The sequence below is a fragment of the Miscanthus floridulus genome, unplaced genomic scaffold (assembly GCF_019320115.1).
Source record: "Miscanthus floridulus cultivar M001 unplaced genomic scaffold, ASM1932011v1 fs_736_2, whole genome shotgun sequence".
Taxonomy (NCBI): Eukaryota; Viridiplantae; Streptophyta; class Magnoliopsida; order Poales; family Poaceae; genus Miscanthus; species Miscanthus floridulus.
Genome location: NW_027097186.1, coordinates 27307 through 44575, shown reverse-complemented (window position 1 = coordinate 44575; position 17269 = coordinate 27307). Strand labels below are relative to the sequence as shown.

General features: G+C 50.7%; 1 protein-coding gene across 2 annotated transcripts; it reads left to right on the top strand.

Annotated features, from left to right (window-relative positions):
- Positions 1 to 5697: 5697 nt before the first annotated feature.
- Positions 5698 to 9373, top strand: LOC136532887 (uncharacterized). Of its 2 annotated transcripts, none has more exons than XM_066525468.1 (6): positions 5698 to 6071; positions 6853 to 6926; positions 7715 to 7864; positions 8022 to 8307; positions 8458 to 8691; positions 8772 to 9373. In XM_066525468.1, exons 1-6 carry the CDS (start codon positions 5919 to 5921, stop codon positions 9087 to 9089), a joined length of 1215 nt encoding a protein of 404 aa, XP_066381565.1. In that variant the 5' UTR covers positions 5698 to 5918; the 3' UTR covers positions 9090 to 9373. The 2 variants fall into 2 exon arrangements, with proteins under 2 accessions (XP_066381565.1, XP_066381566.1); XM_066525469.1 differs by lacking the exon at positions 5698 to 6071 and adding an exon at positions 6129 to 6205.
- Positions 9374 to 17269: the final 7896 nt, after the last annotated feature.

Here is a 17269-nt window from a genome sequence, read left to right as displayed (position 1 = left end):
GCACTGTAATCAGTAAATTCTTGATACCCATCTCCATACATATTCTTTTGCAATCTGTTTGATGCTGAAGAAACTCTATAAGCTGAAGGTGGCACTTCTCCTGTGGTACCAAATGTCACCTGGCCATAGGTGGGATGTGATTGCTTTTCAGTGTGAGTCAATCCACCTATATTTGAAGGCGACGCCACTTCTTTTCCAACAGGCTTCTCCTGATGCTTTGGAACATTGAAAAGCATCGGTCCACTGAGTGGTCCAACATTTTCTTCAAAGTATTTATCAACCATTGGACCAAAAGTACTGATCATGATTGCTCGAAAGGTATTTAGAAAAGCTATGTGATGGTTTGTCATGGTTTCTCCCATAGCTTTATAAACCAGAGCTGCCATCTTCTGAGCATCCTCCTCTTCAATGTAATCAGTTTGATGTGGAAGAAGAACCCTTGGCATTGACTGCTTTTGAAATACTTTATTGCTCTTGTTTTTGGAAAAAGACATCAAGCACTTTCGTTGGTATTGCTCACATGCTTGTAGCACTAAATCCCTGTAATTATCTGGCAATTCTGTCATGCTCACATCCAGAACATGATCATTGTTGATCTCAGACGCCATCTTAAACTAACAGATTAGTCCCACCGGGCGTGCCAAAAAGTGTGTTGACACAAAATGTGACGCACTGTGCCTCACACACAGCAAGCCGGAAAGCGTGGCTTCAATCGGATTCTCGGGTGCCTCGTGATCCGGAAGCGTGCCAGTCAGTTTGACCTAAAAACTAACAAGGGATAAAACAATTAAATGCCAAACCAGAACATGTCGGGTGAGACCAGACAGTTCCATATATACGGCCCTGAAGCCACTTACAACGACACACGGCTATAGAAAGCTGTCTGCCAACAAGTTTATAAACCATTCGGCTAATCATAAGATGAACACACGTAAAGATACAATTACCAGATGCATGTGCACGGGATGACATGTTTGCACAAGTAGAATTAATCATGAGTTAATACATAACCAAGCTCAGCAATCTAGCCGAGTTGGGGTCCATGAAGAAGGAACGTGCAAATAAATACACTTAAACTAATCTAAAACCTACATCTGCCGCACGACACCTAGTTTCGTCAAAGCTTAAACGTAATTAAACTGCATGAACCCACGACATGTGACAATCTAGATCAAAATAATTCAGCCATTACGAGCGTATTATCTATTTGCGAAGGTAATACGAAAATAATGATCATTGAAGCCCAAATAAAACCATAAGAGAGGGCCGAACAATATCGATCTAGATTGGGCAGAAGTGTGTTACAAATATATAAAATATTTAAAACATGCAACACTGGATAACTTAATGAATCTATTTAGATTTGCCATATCTAATAGAGCCGATAACTATCTTGCTTTCACTAAGCATATTGAACAAACGCCTGCCGCACGGTATTTACTCATAAGCAAAGCATAAGCAAAGACTTCTTGATTGTCAAGCAAAGATCCGCCGCACGATCATTGAAAACAAACAAGACTACTTGCATCACGTCTAAATCCACCGTATGATACTAAACATGATAACAAGGTTGTCGGAACTTACGGAGGTCGACGGATCGATGACTCCTCTCGAAGAACTCAACGACACGACAAAAGGACTCGAAAGTTGGCATGGGGCCGGTTGTATTGATTTGGTTGTGAACCCTTATTACAATGGTCGAGGGTCAATATTTATACCCTAGACAAAACACGAGTCCTAGAGGACTACGATTCATAAAGGAACTTTTAAACAAACTTGGAAACTTACGATTCCTTACCCTAAACCTTTAGATTCCTTTATTATTACAACTTTCATCTTTCCGATCGGCCTTGCCTGCCATCTTCTATTTTCCCGAATGGAGTCACCGCCTTCTGGAGTAACCGACCGCACAAGCATTTAGCCGACCGCCTGTTTTGTTTGCCGAACACCTTTCTTCCCGCATGCGGGTCCACCTGTCATCCTCCAGAATCGACCAAAATCCAGTGTTAACAATAAGCTAACTAATTACAAGAGCAACTACACAAGCACAATGTATATAAAATATAAATACAAGCTTGTGAAAGGGGATTGCAAACCAACAGGAAGAACAAGGTTGACATGATGATTTTTCTCCCGAGATTCACGTGCTTACCAACACGCTAGTCCCCGTTGTGTCGACCGCTCACTTGGTGGTTCGGTGGCTAATTGGCATCACTCGTCAAGCCCACACATCGAGCACCGCAAGAACCTACTCCAAAAGTGATGGTAGCTCAATGACACGATTTACTAGAGTTGCTCTTCGTGGCTCCCGCGGGGCGAGCACAATGCCCCTCACAAAGCTCTTCTTCGGAGCACCGCATGAGCTTCTTACTGGCTTCGACAGAGATCACCACCAAGCCGTCTAGGAGGTGGCAACCTTCAAGAGTAACAAGCACCACCGGCTTGTAACTCGATCACCTAGTGCCACTCGATGCAACCTCATGATGCAATTACACTAGAATCACTCTCTCACACAATCGGATGATCACTATCAAGCATATGTAAGATGGAGGGCTCCCAAGCACTCTCAAGCATGGACACAAAGTCCCTTGAGGTGCTCAGCACCAGCCATGGCTGAGACCCCCTTCTATTTATAGCCCCACAGGCTAAACTAGCCGTTACCCCTTCACTGGGCATTTTTTGGGTTGACCGGACGCGTCGGTCATATCGACCGGACGCTGGACCTCAGCGTTCGGTCAATGGATGCTCGCCACGTGTTGCCTCTGCTCAACCTCAGTCGCTTGATCTCAACGGTCAAGTGATGACCGGACGCAACTGCTCAAAGTGACCGGACGCAGAACCCCAACGTCCGGTCATTTCCAGTAAGGTTCCAGTCGCGACCGGACGCGTCCGGTCGGTCACGATCGGACGCAACATTAGCGTTCGATCCTTCTCCAACTTTTCTTTGTCGTCTACGTCACCGTACGTCAGCCTGACCGGACGCACCCTGCCAGCGTCCGGTCACTTTCAGCGCCAGCGTCCGGTCGAAGACCGATGCCTACACACGCTCTGCTGCCACTGATCGGACGCAGGACCCCAGCATCCGGTGCACTCTATGAGACCCTATCTTTTCTGTATAGGGCGCCGGTGGCACCGTCGGACTGTCCGTACTCTGCCGGTGGAGTTTTGAACCCTTCTCACCTCCGTTCTATCGCTGAGTTGATCTACATCAACTCCAACTTCATCTCCTTTATAAATGCGCCAACACCACCAAGTGTACACCACTATGTGTATGTGTGTTAGCATTTTCATAATCATTTTTTAAAGGATTAGCCACTCAACTTGCCACGCCACTCAATCCTAGCGACGATGCAAGGTTAGATCACTCGAGTGGCACTAGATGACCGATATGCAAACAAGTTTGCCCCTCTTAATAGTACGGCCATCTATCCTAAATCTGGTCATAAACTTCTCTACACACATATGACCGGTGAAATAAAATGCCCTAGGTTATACCTTTGTCTTGCGCATTCCATTCTATCTCCTCCAATGTCGATGCAACACATACACCAACATGATCAACAATGATATGATCCACTTCATATCATCACGTGATCATATTGGTTCATCGATCTTGACTTCACTTGCTTTTCACCGTTGCCTTCATCCATCGGCGCCAAGTCTTGCTCAAGCTTCACCGCCACGCGGTCCATCGCTCCAAAGCCTTCGACTTGTCCTTCACGCTTGCAACTGGTCCATCAAGCCAAGTCTTGTCTTGATCTTCTTCACCTTGATCATATGACTCAATGTCATGTCTCATGTGCAATAAGCTCCTTCATTATCACATGTGTGAGCTTTGCAACATCTCCAAACCATTTTTACCTTCACGGCATATGTTGTTCACACACATGTACTTGTTGACTAATCACCTGTGTATCTTACATAAACACAATTAATCCACCTAGAGTTGTCACTCAATTACCAAAACCACACAAGAACCTTTCAACCTTCGAAGAACCTTCTCTACCTTTGATTTTTTTCTCTTTCTCCTATCTATAACCCCTGCTCCCCCCTTGGTCTATAAAAAGGAGGGCAGGACGCCCCACTAAGGGGACAGATCGATTCCACACACAACACACAGCTAAGCAGCAACCGAGCTCTTGGTATCCTTTCGACCTTTCCATCAGAGATTTGGGACCTGTTCCTCTCTCGATCGTTTGTACCTCCTACTACGAACCTTTTTCGGTACTAATAACACGAGCAGCAGCAAACTAGACGTAGAGACATTCTGCTCGAACCAGTATAAACCTTGTATTCTTTAGCACACTATCCAAGTCTAACGCGTAATAAATATAAATTTACTAGTTGGTATTTGTTTGAAACGCCGACAGTGGTGTTCACCGGAGGCAGCAGTGGCTGTCGCGAAAGGGAGGCATTGGCCACACTAGTGGCAGGGAGGCCGCGACCGCGCAACTTGGAGGGGGCAGCAGTGCGCTGCGCCTGGTAGGGCCAGCAGCCGAGCCCCACGACTTGGAGGCGGCCGTGCGCCGTGCCTAGCAAGGCCAACGCCCGAGCGATACGCCTCAGAGGGTCAGCGATCGTGCACTCGGAGGCGACAGGTGAGCGAGTAAGAGCAATAGAAAGAGGGACGAGTGGATAGAAATAAGTGGATAGACAATTTTTTTAAGAAATGAAAGAGGGTAGGTTGTTCGGTTGACGTCGTGGCGCCCGTTGTGACGTTCATTTTTTTTAAATGTTGGCAAGAGCCCTGTGAGGTGGAACACTCGCGTACATCAAATCAGGCCAAATTTCGGAGATTAACTCGATAGATTTTGATATTGATATAGATGTCACATGCATCTCACAGTTAGCATGTCGTCTATATTAATAAAATCAGATAACTAGACACGAACAAAGCCTGTGTGTTGACGTAAACGTACTATCCCTATATATTTCAGCCTGTTTGGCTGGGCTGAAACGATCACATACGATTGTGGATTATTATTATTGATTGATTTGATGTGAAAAAAAAATACTATTTTAGCTAAAAATTTACGATTGTTTACGACCAAACGAACATGCTGTTTGTTATTTTCGCTGGGTGAGAAATAGCTTTGACTAAATATATATTAAAAAATATTAATATTTATGATATATAATTGTATCATTAAAAAGACTTTAAATCTAGTTTTTAATAAATTTATTTGAAGTACCTGTACTACACCGCAAAACCTGTAACGGCGTAAAGGAACAATGATAAGATGTTGACATGACCCGCCTGTCGGCTGAAGCATCCATCATCCTGCAGCGGGTGACAGGTGCACATCCGATAACGTGAATTCGAGATTTCGAGTTGCCATACCATCCGGGCATTCCCCACCTGCCCTACATAGGACAGAGACAGCAAATTCTGCAGAAATTCACAGGAATTACAGCTAGATTGCTTCGTCTGGCACGAAATCCCCGCGAAATTCTCGCGTCCAAGTCCACTGCCGCGCACGGTTTGATTCGATTCCACGCTTCAAGAGGAGAGAACAGAAACAATTCTGAAGCTTCGTTAGCTCCCACCCCTACGCTTCTCGAACACCGGTCCACTTTTCAATCTCCAGACAAGTCAAATCAAATCAAACCCTTTGATAATTTACCGAAATGAAAAAAAATTAAGCCAAAAACCGGACGCGAAAACCGATGCTATTAACGCTGACTACTGTTAACCCCTCTCCGCCCGCTGCCTTTCCTCTTCCCCAACCCAACCACCCGCACCAAGCCAAACCAGGGACAGAGCACGCGGCGCGGCCACGCCGAGCGCCTGCCTGCCTGGGCTCCCCTCCTCCCCTTCGCTTCCCTCCTCCTCCGATCGGCCTCGCCTAGCTGCTGCTGCTGCGCGCGCGCCGCCGCGGTGGGACCCGGGAGGGGAGGGCTGGTGGTGGGCGGGCCCGATGGAGTGGGCGTCGGCGGCGTACACGGCCGCGGCGCTGATGTGCGCTACGGCGGCGTGCGTGGTCGCGCTCGCGCACATCTACCGCCACCTCCTCCACTACGCCGAGCCAATCTACCAGCGGTTCATCGTCCGCATGATATTCATGGTCCCGGTAATCCTCTCCGCTCGTCGCTCATACCTAACCCTCGCGGCGGCAGATCTGGCGCCGCCTTCGCGGGAGATTATCCGTTCTCGGAGAACTCGTGTACGCCTCGCGGTTTTTAGCTGGAATAGGGCCCGGATTGGGTGAGTTTGCGAGAGCTTGTTGCTTGCCTGCCCGCGTGATTGCTGCTGTCGACGCTCTTAGGTGTCGGTCGCTATGTAAGGTGTTTTTTTTTCTGGAGACTTTCCCGTGAAAGTTATGTTGTGATGGAATTGAAGTACTCGCTGGTAAATTTGCTGGAGCATGTGATTCTGATCAGAATGCGAATGCTTGACATGCGTGGAGCTTTATGCAATATAACTGTGGCTTACTTTGATGCGTGCAATTGAATTCATTGAGGTTCTGAGTAGGGTGCATCTGATCAGTGTAGATTTCTGGAACTTGTGGTTTCGTCCTGAGCATGTGGGTTCATTAAGTATATACGTTTAGTTCTGGTAGGAATGCATGAGTTCCCATGGCAAATTATTTCTGGATTTGACCATTATCTTTGGATCATAGTATATGTATTGATGTGTTCACATTCACTCTAGTGATTTGGTCCACAAGTGAATTTGTTCTGTAGAACGTCTGCAACCCTAATGCCAACACTTCTAGTTTGGAAAATGCAAACACTTGGTCCATTATTCATTCACATTTGTCACCCTTGTGTCCCTTCGCTTTTGTCTACAAGCACTCTATGTGTATTGCATATTTCATTATATTAACCCCAAAGGCGTCTGCTATTTTGCAGGTATATGCTGTGATGTCATTCCTTTCCCTTATCCTCCCTGACAACGCGATATATTTTAATTCTATTCGAGAGATGTAAGTTCTACTTGTAAGCCGAACCTCTATGTTCACTTCATATGAAGTTTTTATTCAATGTGGCATTATGGCTTCTACTTTTGCTCACTATTGTGACATGTAATGTAATGCTCAATGACATGATTCCATCTACTTGTAGTCAACAGTAAAAATAAGAACTGGTAGAAACTTTCTGCAATCCAATTCATATGCGCTTTCAACATATCAGTATGTGTGAACTGCTCATGGGTTTATATACTATAAATATGTCAGCAACTGTGCTGATAATCTTTGAATGGAGTATCTAGTATCCTTTGTGAACTAGTGCACATGTGTCCAATTTTATGAACATTGGTCTGATCCCATGGGCGCATCATCAATTCATAAACAAGTGCTCATGGTTCTTTCTACTCTTGAGAGCCTTCCTATGATAAAAAATGGAAACAAGGTGGAGAAAATTTAACAGATGACCTCCTTTGTGTAAAATTGCAAAAATGATCTTCACAGGTCATAATTTGGTAGTAATTTCAACAATTTTTCTAATCTAATATATGATGCAAGTCTGTCTTCACATGTCATAACGTGGACTAGAGTCTTATTTCTCTTTTCTTTCTCTCTCACTCTCTCTTTTTTGTGCTATTTAAGCTCTTAAACATGTCTACCTAAATAGTATAGTGCAGTTCTTAGGCGTTATTTATCTTTATATTTGTGTGAGTTTGCCTGTGTGCTGTTAGTTTTCTCGGTGCAGTTACAGAAGCACTACAATTAAAATCACCATTTTCTGAAAAAACACATCCATGTTATTTCAGCTATGATGCTTGGGTCATCTACAATTTTCTCTCACTCTGCTTGGCATGGGTGGGAGGTCCTGGTGCTGTGGTGGTAAGTTTGAGTGGCCGAAGCCTTAAACCATCATGGATTCTGATGACTTGCTGTTATCAAGCTATTCCTCTAGATGGGTGCGTAAGTGTCCTTGGTGCATTACTAAGTAACTACTACAGCTTTTTAAAATTTTCTGTGCCATTGCCCAATAGTAAGTGATTAGTTTTTGTCAAATATATTTTGTGATTATTACGAAAGTGCTGTCTGACAAAAAAAAACTTTGGCCTTGGACAGGCGTTTTATACGAAGATGTAAGCAAGGTTGCTTGCAGTTTGTGATTCTCAAGCCTATTTTGGTTGTTATCACCTTCATACTTTACGCGAAAGGAAAATACAAAGATGGAAACTTCAGTGTCAACCAATCCTATCTCTACATAACTATCATATATACAATCTCATACTCAATGGCTTTATATGCCCTTGCATTGTTCTACGCGGCGTGCAGAGATCTACTTCGGCCATATAATCCTGTCCCAAAATTCATCATGATCAAATCGGTGGTGTTTCTCACATATTGGCAGGTAAATACTTATCAAGTATTTTCCCTCTTCACACTTCCCAGTATGTAACATTGACCCACCTATTTACTAAGCTAAATCTAGAAACGTATTTCTGTTTGCAATAAATTTTTATGTGATATCCAAGCCATAAATTGAACCTTTTTATTGCAGGGTGTCCTGGTTTTCCTTGCTGCAAAATCTCGATTTATCAAGAATGCTGATAAGGCTGCTGATCTCCAGAACTTTGTATTGTGTGTTGAGATGCTAATAGCAGCCATTGGGCACTTATTTGCTTTCCCCTACAAGGAATATGCAGGTCCCAATGCCCGCCCTTCAGGTGGTTTCAGAGAAAGCCTTCTTCATGCTTTGAAATTCAATGATTTCTACCATGACACCGTTCACCAGGTAACCAGGATCTGTCACACTTTACTACCCCGATACATTGTAGCATCTATTTTGTCTGATCAAACCTCATTCTCATGCAGTTTGCTCCTACATACAATGAATATGTGCTCTACAATCACAACGAGGGAGACAATGCACAAACAAAGTATCCCTCAGGGAGCACCGCCCCAAGTGGGCAGGGTGTAGAGTTGGCTGGCATCACTGTGGCGGCTTCAAACAATCCAGTGACATCAAGTGTATCATCCAACCAGGCAGAGCAGGAAGAGACAATGACAACCCCAATCAAGGACAAAGTCGATCCTCCTGGAGGGCTTTACGATCTCACAGAATTGCTTGATGTGGATTTGTCTAGCTACCCAGCCAAGGTTCCTGCAATCACCTATGTAAGAAAACAATGATCAAGCTTGATGCGATGGGCTATTAGTAGGGGTTGCAATTGGGGACAATCGTGATTTTTGTTGAAGAGCTGCCATAGTTAACATTGTAAAAATGTGTGTATTACTTGTTCTGATTTTTCCCCATTGAAGGGGGTTTATTCATTGTCAGCAGCTGCTGCCACACGGCCTCACTCACCCTGCTCTTTACTAACTGTGTAAAATGTTGTGAGCTCAAGGTGAACCTTAAAGTGTCAAGGGGAGTGTTGGTGTAGAAAATGATCAACACGTAAATATTTGTAGTTTTACCGTACGTTGTGATCGGATGTGGCATAGCACTCAACGACACAGGGTTTATATTGGTTCAGGTAATGTGCTCTATGTCCAGTTTGAGTCGGTCGGTGACTTTATTTCTGAGTCCAGGTGCTCGAAGTTTGCTGTGGGGTTATAAATGAGAGGGAGTAAGATGTGGGGGTGTAAGAGGTCCGGTCGGACTCTGGACCGAAGGGCCAAGAGAGACGGGAGTTCCCACGTGCGCTAAGTATTTGAGTGTGCTATGTTGGAGTCGTTCGAATCGTAGGTTGTTCGAATTGTTCGTGAATCGACCCCGAGTGGTCGAAATTGTCTATCCTTTGGAGAGAGCGCGTTCCCTTTTATAGATGAAGGGGACGGCCTTACAAGAGAGTGTGTGAGAGAAAGAGTGTGCTACCTAGTCTTGTTGCCCACGCCGTCGGGTACAAGGCGGTTTGTCGGCGTCCATAACACTGTTGATGTCTGGATGCATATGGTAGACTCCATCGTGATCTTCCGGTATGGCCAATGTCGGCGCCTACCATACTGTAGGATAAATATCGGCGCTCACAACACTGTTGATGTTCTGACATGTCTAGAAGGTTACGGTGCATCCTTCTGACACGGCCTGACAGTACTGTCCTGCAGGTGCGCAGGGTACGGTCCCTGATATTGCGGTTGACTGGAGCGCCCTGCTTTACTTGCTCTATTCGTTTCCTGGGTCTTTTACCGAGCGGGCGTCCCCGGTCGGTCGTTCCCCAGTCGGCTCCGACCTTCCGGTCGGAGAAGAGTTGTAAGCAGAGGTTCGGTGTACTCCCGGTCGGAGAAGCGAGTCAGAGTCGGAGGCGAGCGTCGTCCCTTCTTGGCCAGGCCTTCTAGTCGGAGAGGCGGGCTGGACTCAAAAGCGAGCGTCGGAGGCAGAGGCGAGCTGGCCAGGCCTTCCAGTCGGAGAGGCGGGCCGAAGTCGGAGGCGAGCGTCGGTCCACTTCTGGCCAGGCCTTCCAGTCGGAGAGGTGGCTGGAGTCGGAAGCGAGTGCGGTTCCTCCTTTGCCAGGCCTTCCGGTCGGAGAGGCAGGCCGAAGTGGGACGCGAGCGCGGTTCCTCCTTGGCCGGGCCTTTCGGTCAGCGACTGGATCGTCCTTCTGGCCTATCGTTAGATTTTTGGGCCGGCTCAGGAGTTGCGCGCCGTTTGCTGGGCCGAGCTTTCGTCGGGAAGCAGGTCCATGAGGGACCCCGGGTTTATGAACCCGATAGGAGCCCCCGAGCCCCTGGGCGATTCGGGTAGAATCGTCTGGGGGATTTTCGTCTTGACGGCGGGTGCGCGCGAGCGCACCTACGGGTGTAGCCCCCGGGCGATTCGCGTAGAATCGTCTTGGGGGTTTTCGTTTTGATAGTGGGGGAATTCTTTGTTTTGACAGCGGGTGCACGCGAGCGCACCCGCGGGTGTAGCCCCTGAGCCTGCGTCTGACTGGTGAGTCGGTTGGAGGCTAAGCATCTTGGTACTCTTCCCTAGGGCCGTAGACTGTTGTTCGGGGTGTTCACCCGTGTTTGTCCCACCCGCGACCTGCGCGGTCGGTTGATTTTCTGAGTTGGTATCGGGCGACCTGAGCCCCCGAGCCCCGTTGGGCATGGCAGGGGTTGGTCTAGTTCCATGCGTTACCCATCCATGGTTTCCACAACCAGAGGGGCTGAGCTAACGTTGCTTGCCTCGATGGCTCGAGCGACACACTCGGTGAGCTCGCTAACGGGCAAGTTCGAGTGGAATCTGGATCCGTCGTTCGTGACGGGGTCGACATAGGCCTCATGTGGCATTCCACTGCTCCTTGACCCACGTCCCGACAAATGCACGGGTCGTTCAGGAGACTATCCTAGGTGGCCCGCTGGCCTCCCCTTGATGGAGATTCTATGGGCATGTCTCGAGACTAGGATCGAACAAGAAGGTTGAGATGACCTTGTCTGCTTCGGAGCAGACTGGGCTAGGGCCGCTGGGGCTCATCTGCGTTTTCTCTCATGGCTCTGTTTGATGCGAGGCGACCTTGAGCCCTTCATAGGCTGGCCTTCGAACCCCGATCGGTCGTTGCTCATGTTGAATGAGGCAACTACCGTTTCATGACGCAACACAAAGCGTTGTGATGCATTTAGCTGCATATGCGATGCTTTGGATGTATGGGATGAATGAATCATTGTGTGAATGAATGCGTGAATGCGTGTATGAGAGTGGATGAATGAATGACCATGCATCAGAAACAAATAGAGTAAGAGAGATTGGTAGAGTTACCTTGATGACCCGAGTGATAGGTTTGAGGAGATTTTATCGGATATGTCTGAATGGGATCCGCGCTCATCGTTCATGACGAAGTCAGTCATGGCCCACAAGGGGCTTCCCTCTGCTCCTTACCTATCCCTTGGCATTCGCCTGAGCCGTCCGATCGACTCAGGAAACCCGTTGGTCTTTCCTCGGTGGAGATCCCATTGTTGGGCCCTTCCAAGTCTTGCCTGGGAAGGAGGAGGGCCCCTTGCGCGTGGTTGCGCCTTGTTTCCCGTGCCCAGCGTGGGGTAGTGGTGGGCCATGCTCAGGCCATGTCCTATCTAACCAGGTGCCATCTCATTGGGTAGGGCGTATCCCATCGGTCAGGGCGCATCCCGTCGCATCCCATCCACATTGAATGGGGGAAGGGAGAGGGTTTTTGCCCCAATCCTTCGTCTTTCCCCAACTGTTGTGCCTCCTCCATAAATAGGGGAAGGGAGAGGGATTTTGTCCCATTCCTTTGCCTATTCTTCATCCATCGCCTCACTTCCTTCTTTCTTGCCAAGTGTGTTCAAGCCGTGACGGTTCCCAAGCGAGAGAGAGGGAAAAGCGAGAGAGAGGAAAACTCATAGATCTATTTTGCGAGTTTGAGGCGAGATGTTTAGCTGGAGGCCATCCAATGTGGATGAGATGGTGCTGGCCGCCTTCGCCGAGAAGGGGCTACAGCCGCTGAAGAAGGTGGCGCACTAGAGGGCTCCGGTAGGGGAGGCTTTTCTGTACCCTCGGGTCGGCGAGGTCGTCTCTTTCCTTGCCTTCCATGAGTGTGGGCTGGGATACCCCACGCACTAGTTCCTGCGCGGGCTCCTCATCGAGTGGGGCCTAGAGCTACATCACCTCAATCCGACTGGGGTGCTGCACGTCGCTGGATTCATCACCGTGTGTGAGGCCTTCCTTGGGATGGAGCCGCATGTGGACTTCTCTCGATGAATCTTCACCGGGCAAGCTTTGTCAGAGGGGAAGCCGGCTAGGACCGCGTCGGTTGGTGGCTTTGCCCTGTAGAAGAAGCCGAGCTCGTTGGACTCACACCCCCGCATACACCCCCTATGACTCCAATCGGGGGTGGCATAGGAAATGGTTCTACATCACGAACCTAGAGGAGGCACCGTTCCCGCCGTTCACCGGTAGGCGGCCAGAGAGGCAGGAGACCTGGTCGTGGGGCCCTTCCAGCTGGTAGAACAAGCTGGAGATCATCGGGGCAGAGCTCCAAAAGTTGTTGCAGCATGGCCTCGATGGGGTGTGGGTGTTCCACACCTTCTTCCACCATCGGGACGCCCCGTTGGGGGAAAGGATGCGGCCGATGTGGCTGTACTACGACCCGACGGACCCTGACTGCGCGTCGTCGGTGGAGTTGGCGAAAGATGAAGTCTGGAGCTGACTTGACCGGGTGCCGCAACTAAAGGCCCGGGAGACCCTTGAAGGAAAGCCTGGACCTCTCCACACCGGGAAGCTACCTAATCTGGTACATTCTCTTTTCCTTATTTCGTGTCCCTATTGATCTTGCTTTCCTATAATTTGACTTCAAGTCGTTCGTTTCGCAGGGCCTCACCAGCTATAAATCCTGGCCACATGTTCTGAAGGTGCCAGAGGGCGTGGCCCGGTAGGTGGCCCTGAAGGAGGTGGTGGATGGCCAGAAGAAGAAGAGAGCTGAGAAGGCTCGAAGGAGGCACCAGAAGGATTAGGATATCACCCCACGTGTGCAGGCCGGGGAGAATTGGAGCGACATCGAGGTGGAGCTCGAGTCGGAGGACCCACGGAGATAGGTGATGACGTGATCTCCTCTGAGGAGGAGAGAAGCTTAGAGGTCGCAACTTCTGTGGTGCGTCATGAGCCTGTGGCCACGTCTGCTAGCGGTGGGTGTGAGGCAGAGAGGCTTGGTGATGTTCCCATGCCAAGGAAGCGCGTCGTGAGCTCGGACGTCGTCGGTGAGCGGGAGGCGAAGCGGACCTAGTCACCGCGCCCTTTGGAGGCGTCGGTGGTCTTGTCCCCACCTGCTCTGGGCACGGTGGGACAGGCCAGGCTATCGGAGGAGCGGGCTCACACCCGAGCATCCTTGGGGCTGGCGTCGGCTTGTGACCCGAAGCGGGGGGACGCCCCGCTAGCTGCTCTGGTCGGTGCGCCTCGAGCCGACGGTCGTGGTGACTCATGGGCCGATCAGGAGTCAGCCGGGATGACTCTAGCCCCAGTCAAGGTGAGAGGGCATGGCTCGCGACCTACGAGTGGCCCTCATCTGGTGGGCCCATTGCCAGGGGGTCAGGGCTTTAGAGCCCTACCGCTTTTGGGGTGCGACTGACCTTCTTTGTTTCTTTTTTCGATCTGATAGTTGAGTTTTTAGGGTGCGATTGACCTGTACTTTTTCGATAGTGGCCAGATACTGCTAGGGTTGAGCATCGCCCCGCCTCCCAAGCGGGAGGAGTGGAGGCCCACCTTGCAGCGCGTCGCGACGAGCGGTAGCGAGAGCAGGGTGGCAGCGGTGCACCCTTCTCCTTCGGGGGTGGTGCCTTCCCATCCAGTCGCAAGTATGGCAACAGCGGCAGTGGAGGTGATGGTGGCAATCCTGGCGCCGACGACGGAGGCCAGGTCAGAGGTGACCCTCGTGGTCCCTCCTGCACTGACAGCAATTGAAGAGAGGGGGAGACAGGGCTCCCTGCCTCGCCTGGCGGAGGGACGAGTGGCTCGCCCTCCTGGTCAGAGTTGTCCGGATCGAGAGGTTGGTTTGTTGTAGTCTGGGACTACTGGGGTCGACAACTCCTCGAGCCGAGGGAGCTTGGATGCGTTGATGATAGCAGTGGCGAGCTTGAAATGCTCGTGGTCGCATGTGTAGGCATGTGAAAAGGTGCTACCTACAGTGATGACGCCATTTGGTCCTAGCATCTTCAACTTTAGGTAGGTGTAATTGGGGACCGCCATGAATTTGGCATAGCATGGCCATCCTAGGATGGCGTGGTAAGACCCTAGGAAGTCCACCACCTCGAAGGTGAGCACCTCCGAGCAGAAGTTGGCTCGGTCGCCAAACATGACAGGCAGGTCGATCTGCCCGAGCGGGTATGCTTGCGTCCCCGAGATCACACCGTGGAAGGGAGAGCTCTCTGGGCGGAGGCCTGACCGGGGGATGCGCATGGCGTCGAGGGTGTCGACGTAGAAGATGTTGAGGCCACTGCCACCGTCCATCAGCACCTTAGTGAGGCGCTTCTTGCGGATGATGGGGTCGACGATGAGTGGGTAGCGACCCGGTCTAGCGACATGGGAAGGGTGGTCCCTCTGATCAAAGGTGATCGAAGATTCCGACCAGCGTAGGAAGGTGGGGACGGCCGTCTCGACGACGCATGCCTCTCTATAGCGCACTTTGTGCTGGCGCATGGAGTAGATGGCATCGGATCCCCTGAAGATCATGATGCATTCCTCGGGGTTAGGGAAGCCGTCCCCATCCTTGCCCGCCATGCCTCCTTTCTTGGCTGTTGCATCCTTGCCCTTGCCTTCTTTCGTCCCATCGGCCTATCGCAGGAAGCGCTTGAGGAGATCACAGTCTTTGTAGAGGTGCTTGACGGGGTAAGCGTGGTTGGTGCATGGACTATCCAAGAGCTTGTTGAAGTGGCCAGGCTAGCCTGGTTGGGGCTGCTTGCCCATGCGATCGGCCACAGTAACCAATGTGGAGTTGGTCAGTCGGCGCCAATCCTTCTTGTTCCTTTTGCCCCTCTACGTGGAGGGGCCCTCATCTTGATCCTCATGCTTGGCCTTGCCCTTGTCCTGGCCCCCGTTGAAGACTGCTCCAACCACCTCCTCGCTGGAGGCGTGGTTCATGGCGATGTTGAGCAGGTCGTGGGTGGTCCGGGGCTTTAGGCAGCCAAGCTTATGAATCAAAGACTCACAGGTTGTCCCGAAGAGGAACGCGCTGATGACGTCCGCGTCGACGACATCAGGAAGGGAGTTGCACCGCTTCGAGAACCTATGGATATAATCCCGCAGGGACTCATTGGGCTCCTGCTGGTAGCTCTTGAGGTCCTAGGAGTTCCCAGGGTGGACATATGTCCCCTGGAAATTCCTGATGAATATCCACTTGAGGTCTGCCCAGTCGTGGATGCTGTTGTGCGGGAGGAATTTGAGCCATGCTCGAACAAGCTCACCCACACAGATGGGGAGGTACTAAATAATGAAGTGGTCATCATCCACTCCTCTGGCTCGGTAGGCGAGTCAGGAGTATTTGAGCCATATACCGAGGTTCGTCTCCCCGGTACACTTGGTGATGTTGGTAGGCAGTTGGAAGCACTGCGGGAACGGCGCTCTCTGGATGCGTCGGCCAAAGGCTCATGGTCCCAAGCCATCTGGGCTAGGACTCCGGTCGTCGGGTCAGCGACCACGCCTAGGGTGCATCTCACCGGTCCCCTCGATGGTTCGGCTGGAGTCTGAGCTGCCTGCCCTCACCGCCGCACGATGGACATCATTGTCATACCGAGCCTGTCGCCGATTGTTGATGCTGCTACGAGCATCTTGGTTCAGCCCGAGGCGTTCACGCATAGGCGACCGGTGTGGAGTAGGCGTCGGGTCAGGTCATGGCACGGCTGCGGCCTCCTGTTCCACGCCCAATGGCTGTAGCGGTGAGCGGATGGAGTGAGGCCACGAGTCGGTGTCATGACACGAAGCTCTCCGCCTGTTGAACGACGGTGGTCTCCACCAGCGCCCGAAGGTTCTAGTGGACCGCCTGCTCCTGTGGGTCGACAGGGTCAGGAAGGCCATGTAGAAGCATTGCTGCCATGGCGATGTTCTGACCAGCCCGAGCAAACTGTGGGGGATCATTCCCCCCGTTGATGATGTTGCGCTGAATCTAGCGGGGGCAACCCCGGGCGCCGCTCACTAGGTTACGCGCATGGGGCGCATCGTGGTGTGCCGAGCGCGCCGGCACAGGTGGTGGCTGGTTCTGCCGCCTTTGTCATAGCTCCTCACCGTGCTACTGGGCACATGCGAGGGCGTCCGCATGAGGGTCCGTAGGGGTGTGGGTCTGGAGAGACTCCACCACCACCAGTGGCTATCCCAGAGCGTCCACCATAGCGCACTCGCGGGACAGAGGGTGGCTAGGTGCCATGACATCGATGATGCTGGAGCCATCGCTCTCAACATTGTCATCCATGAGGTCATGGAAAGAGGCGGGAGCATAGCTCGCCATACCCACAAATTTGAATGTGAGAGAGGGCGGCACCAGCATCCTTCGGAGCCCCCGTGCGTATGCGTCCATGAGGGACACGAGGTCATAGGGGAACCAGTCGTATGGTGGTCGTGGCAGGGACAACAGGGTCCCTTCGAAGAATCGACGGAAAATAGTAAATAATGAGTAAATATTAGTATGTATATTACTCACAGTGGGGTTTGAGCCTAGCATAGGCTTGGAGCGAAGCGCAGGCACCTCGTCAGAGAGGTTGCCAGGTGGCCTAGAGCCGACAGAGGGCTCTCCTCCTCCGATGGGCGCCGGGACGAGTGCCTCCTCGCAGAGGTGAAGCACGCCGAGCCGGTCGTCGACGAAGTCTAGGCTTCCGAATAGGAAGGCCTAGGACAGCTCGAAGACTAAAAGTGCATTTGCCCCCTATATGGGTTTTGGTGTATTGATGACATCCAA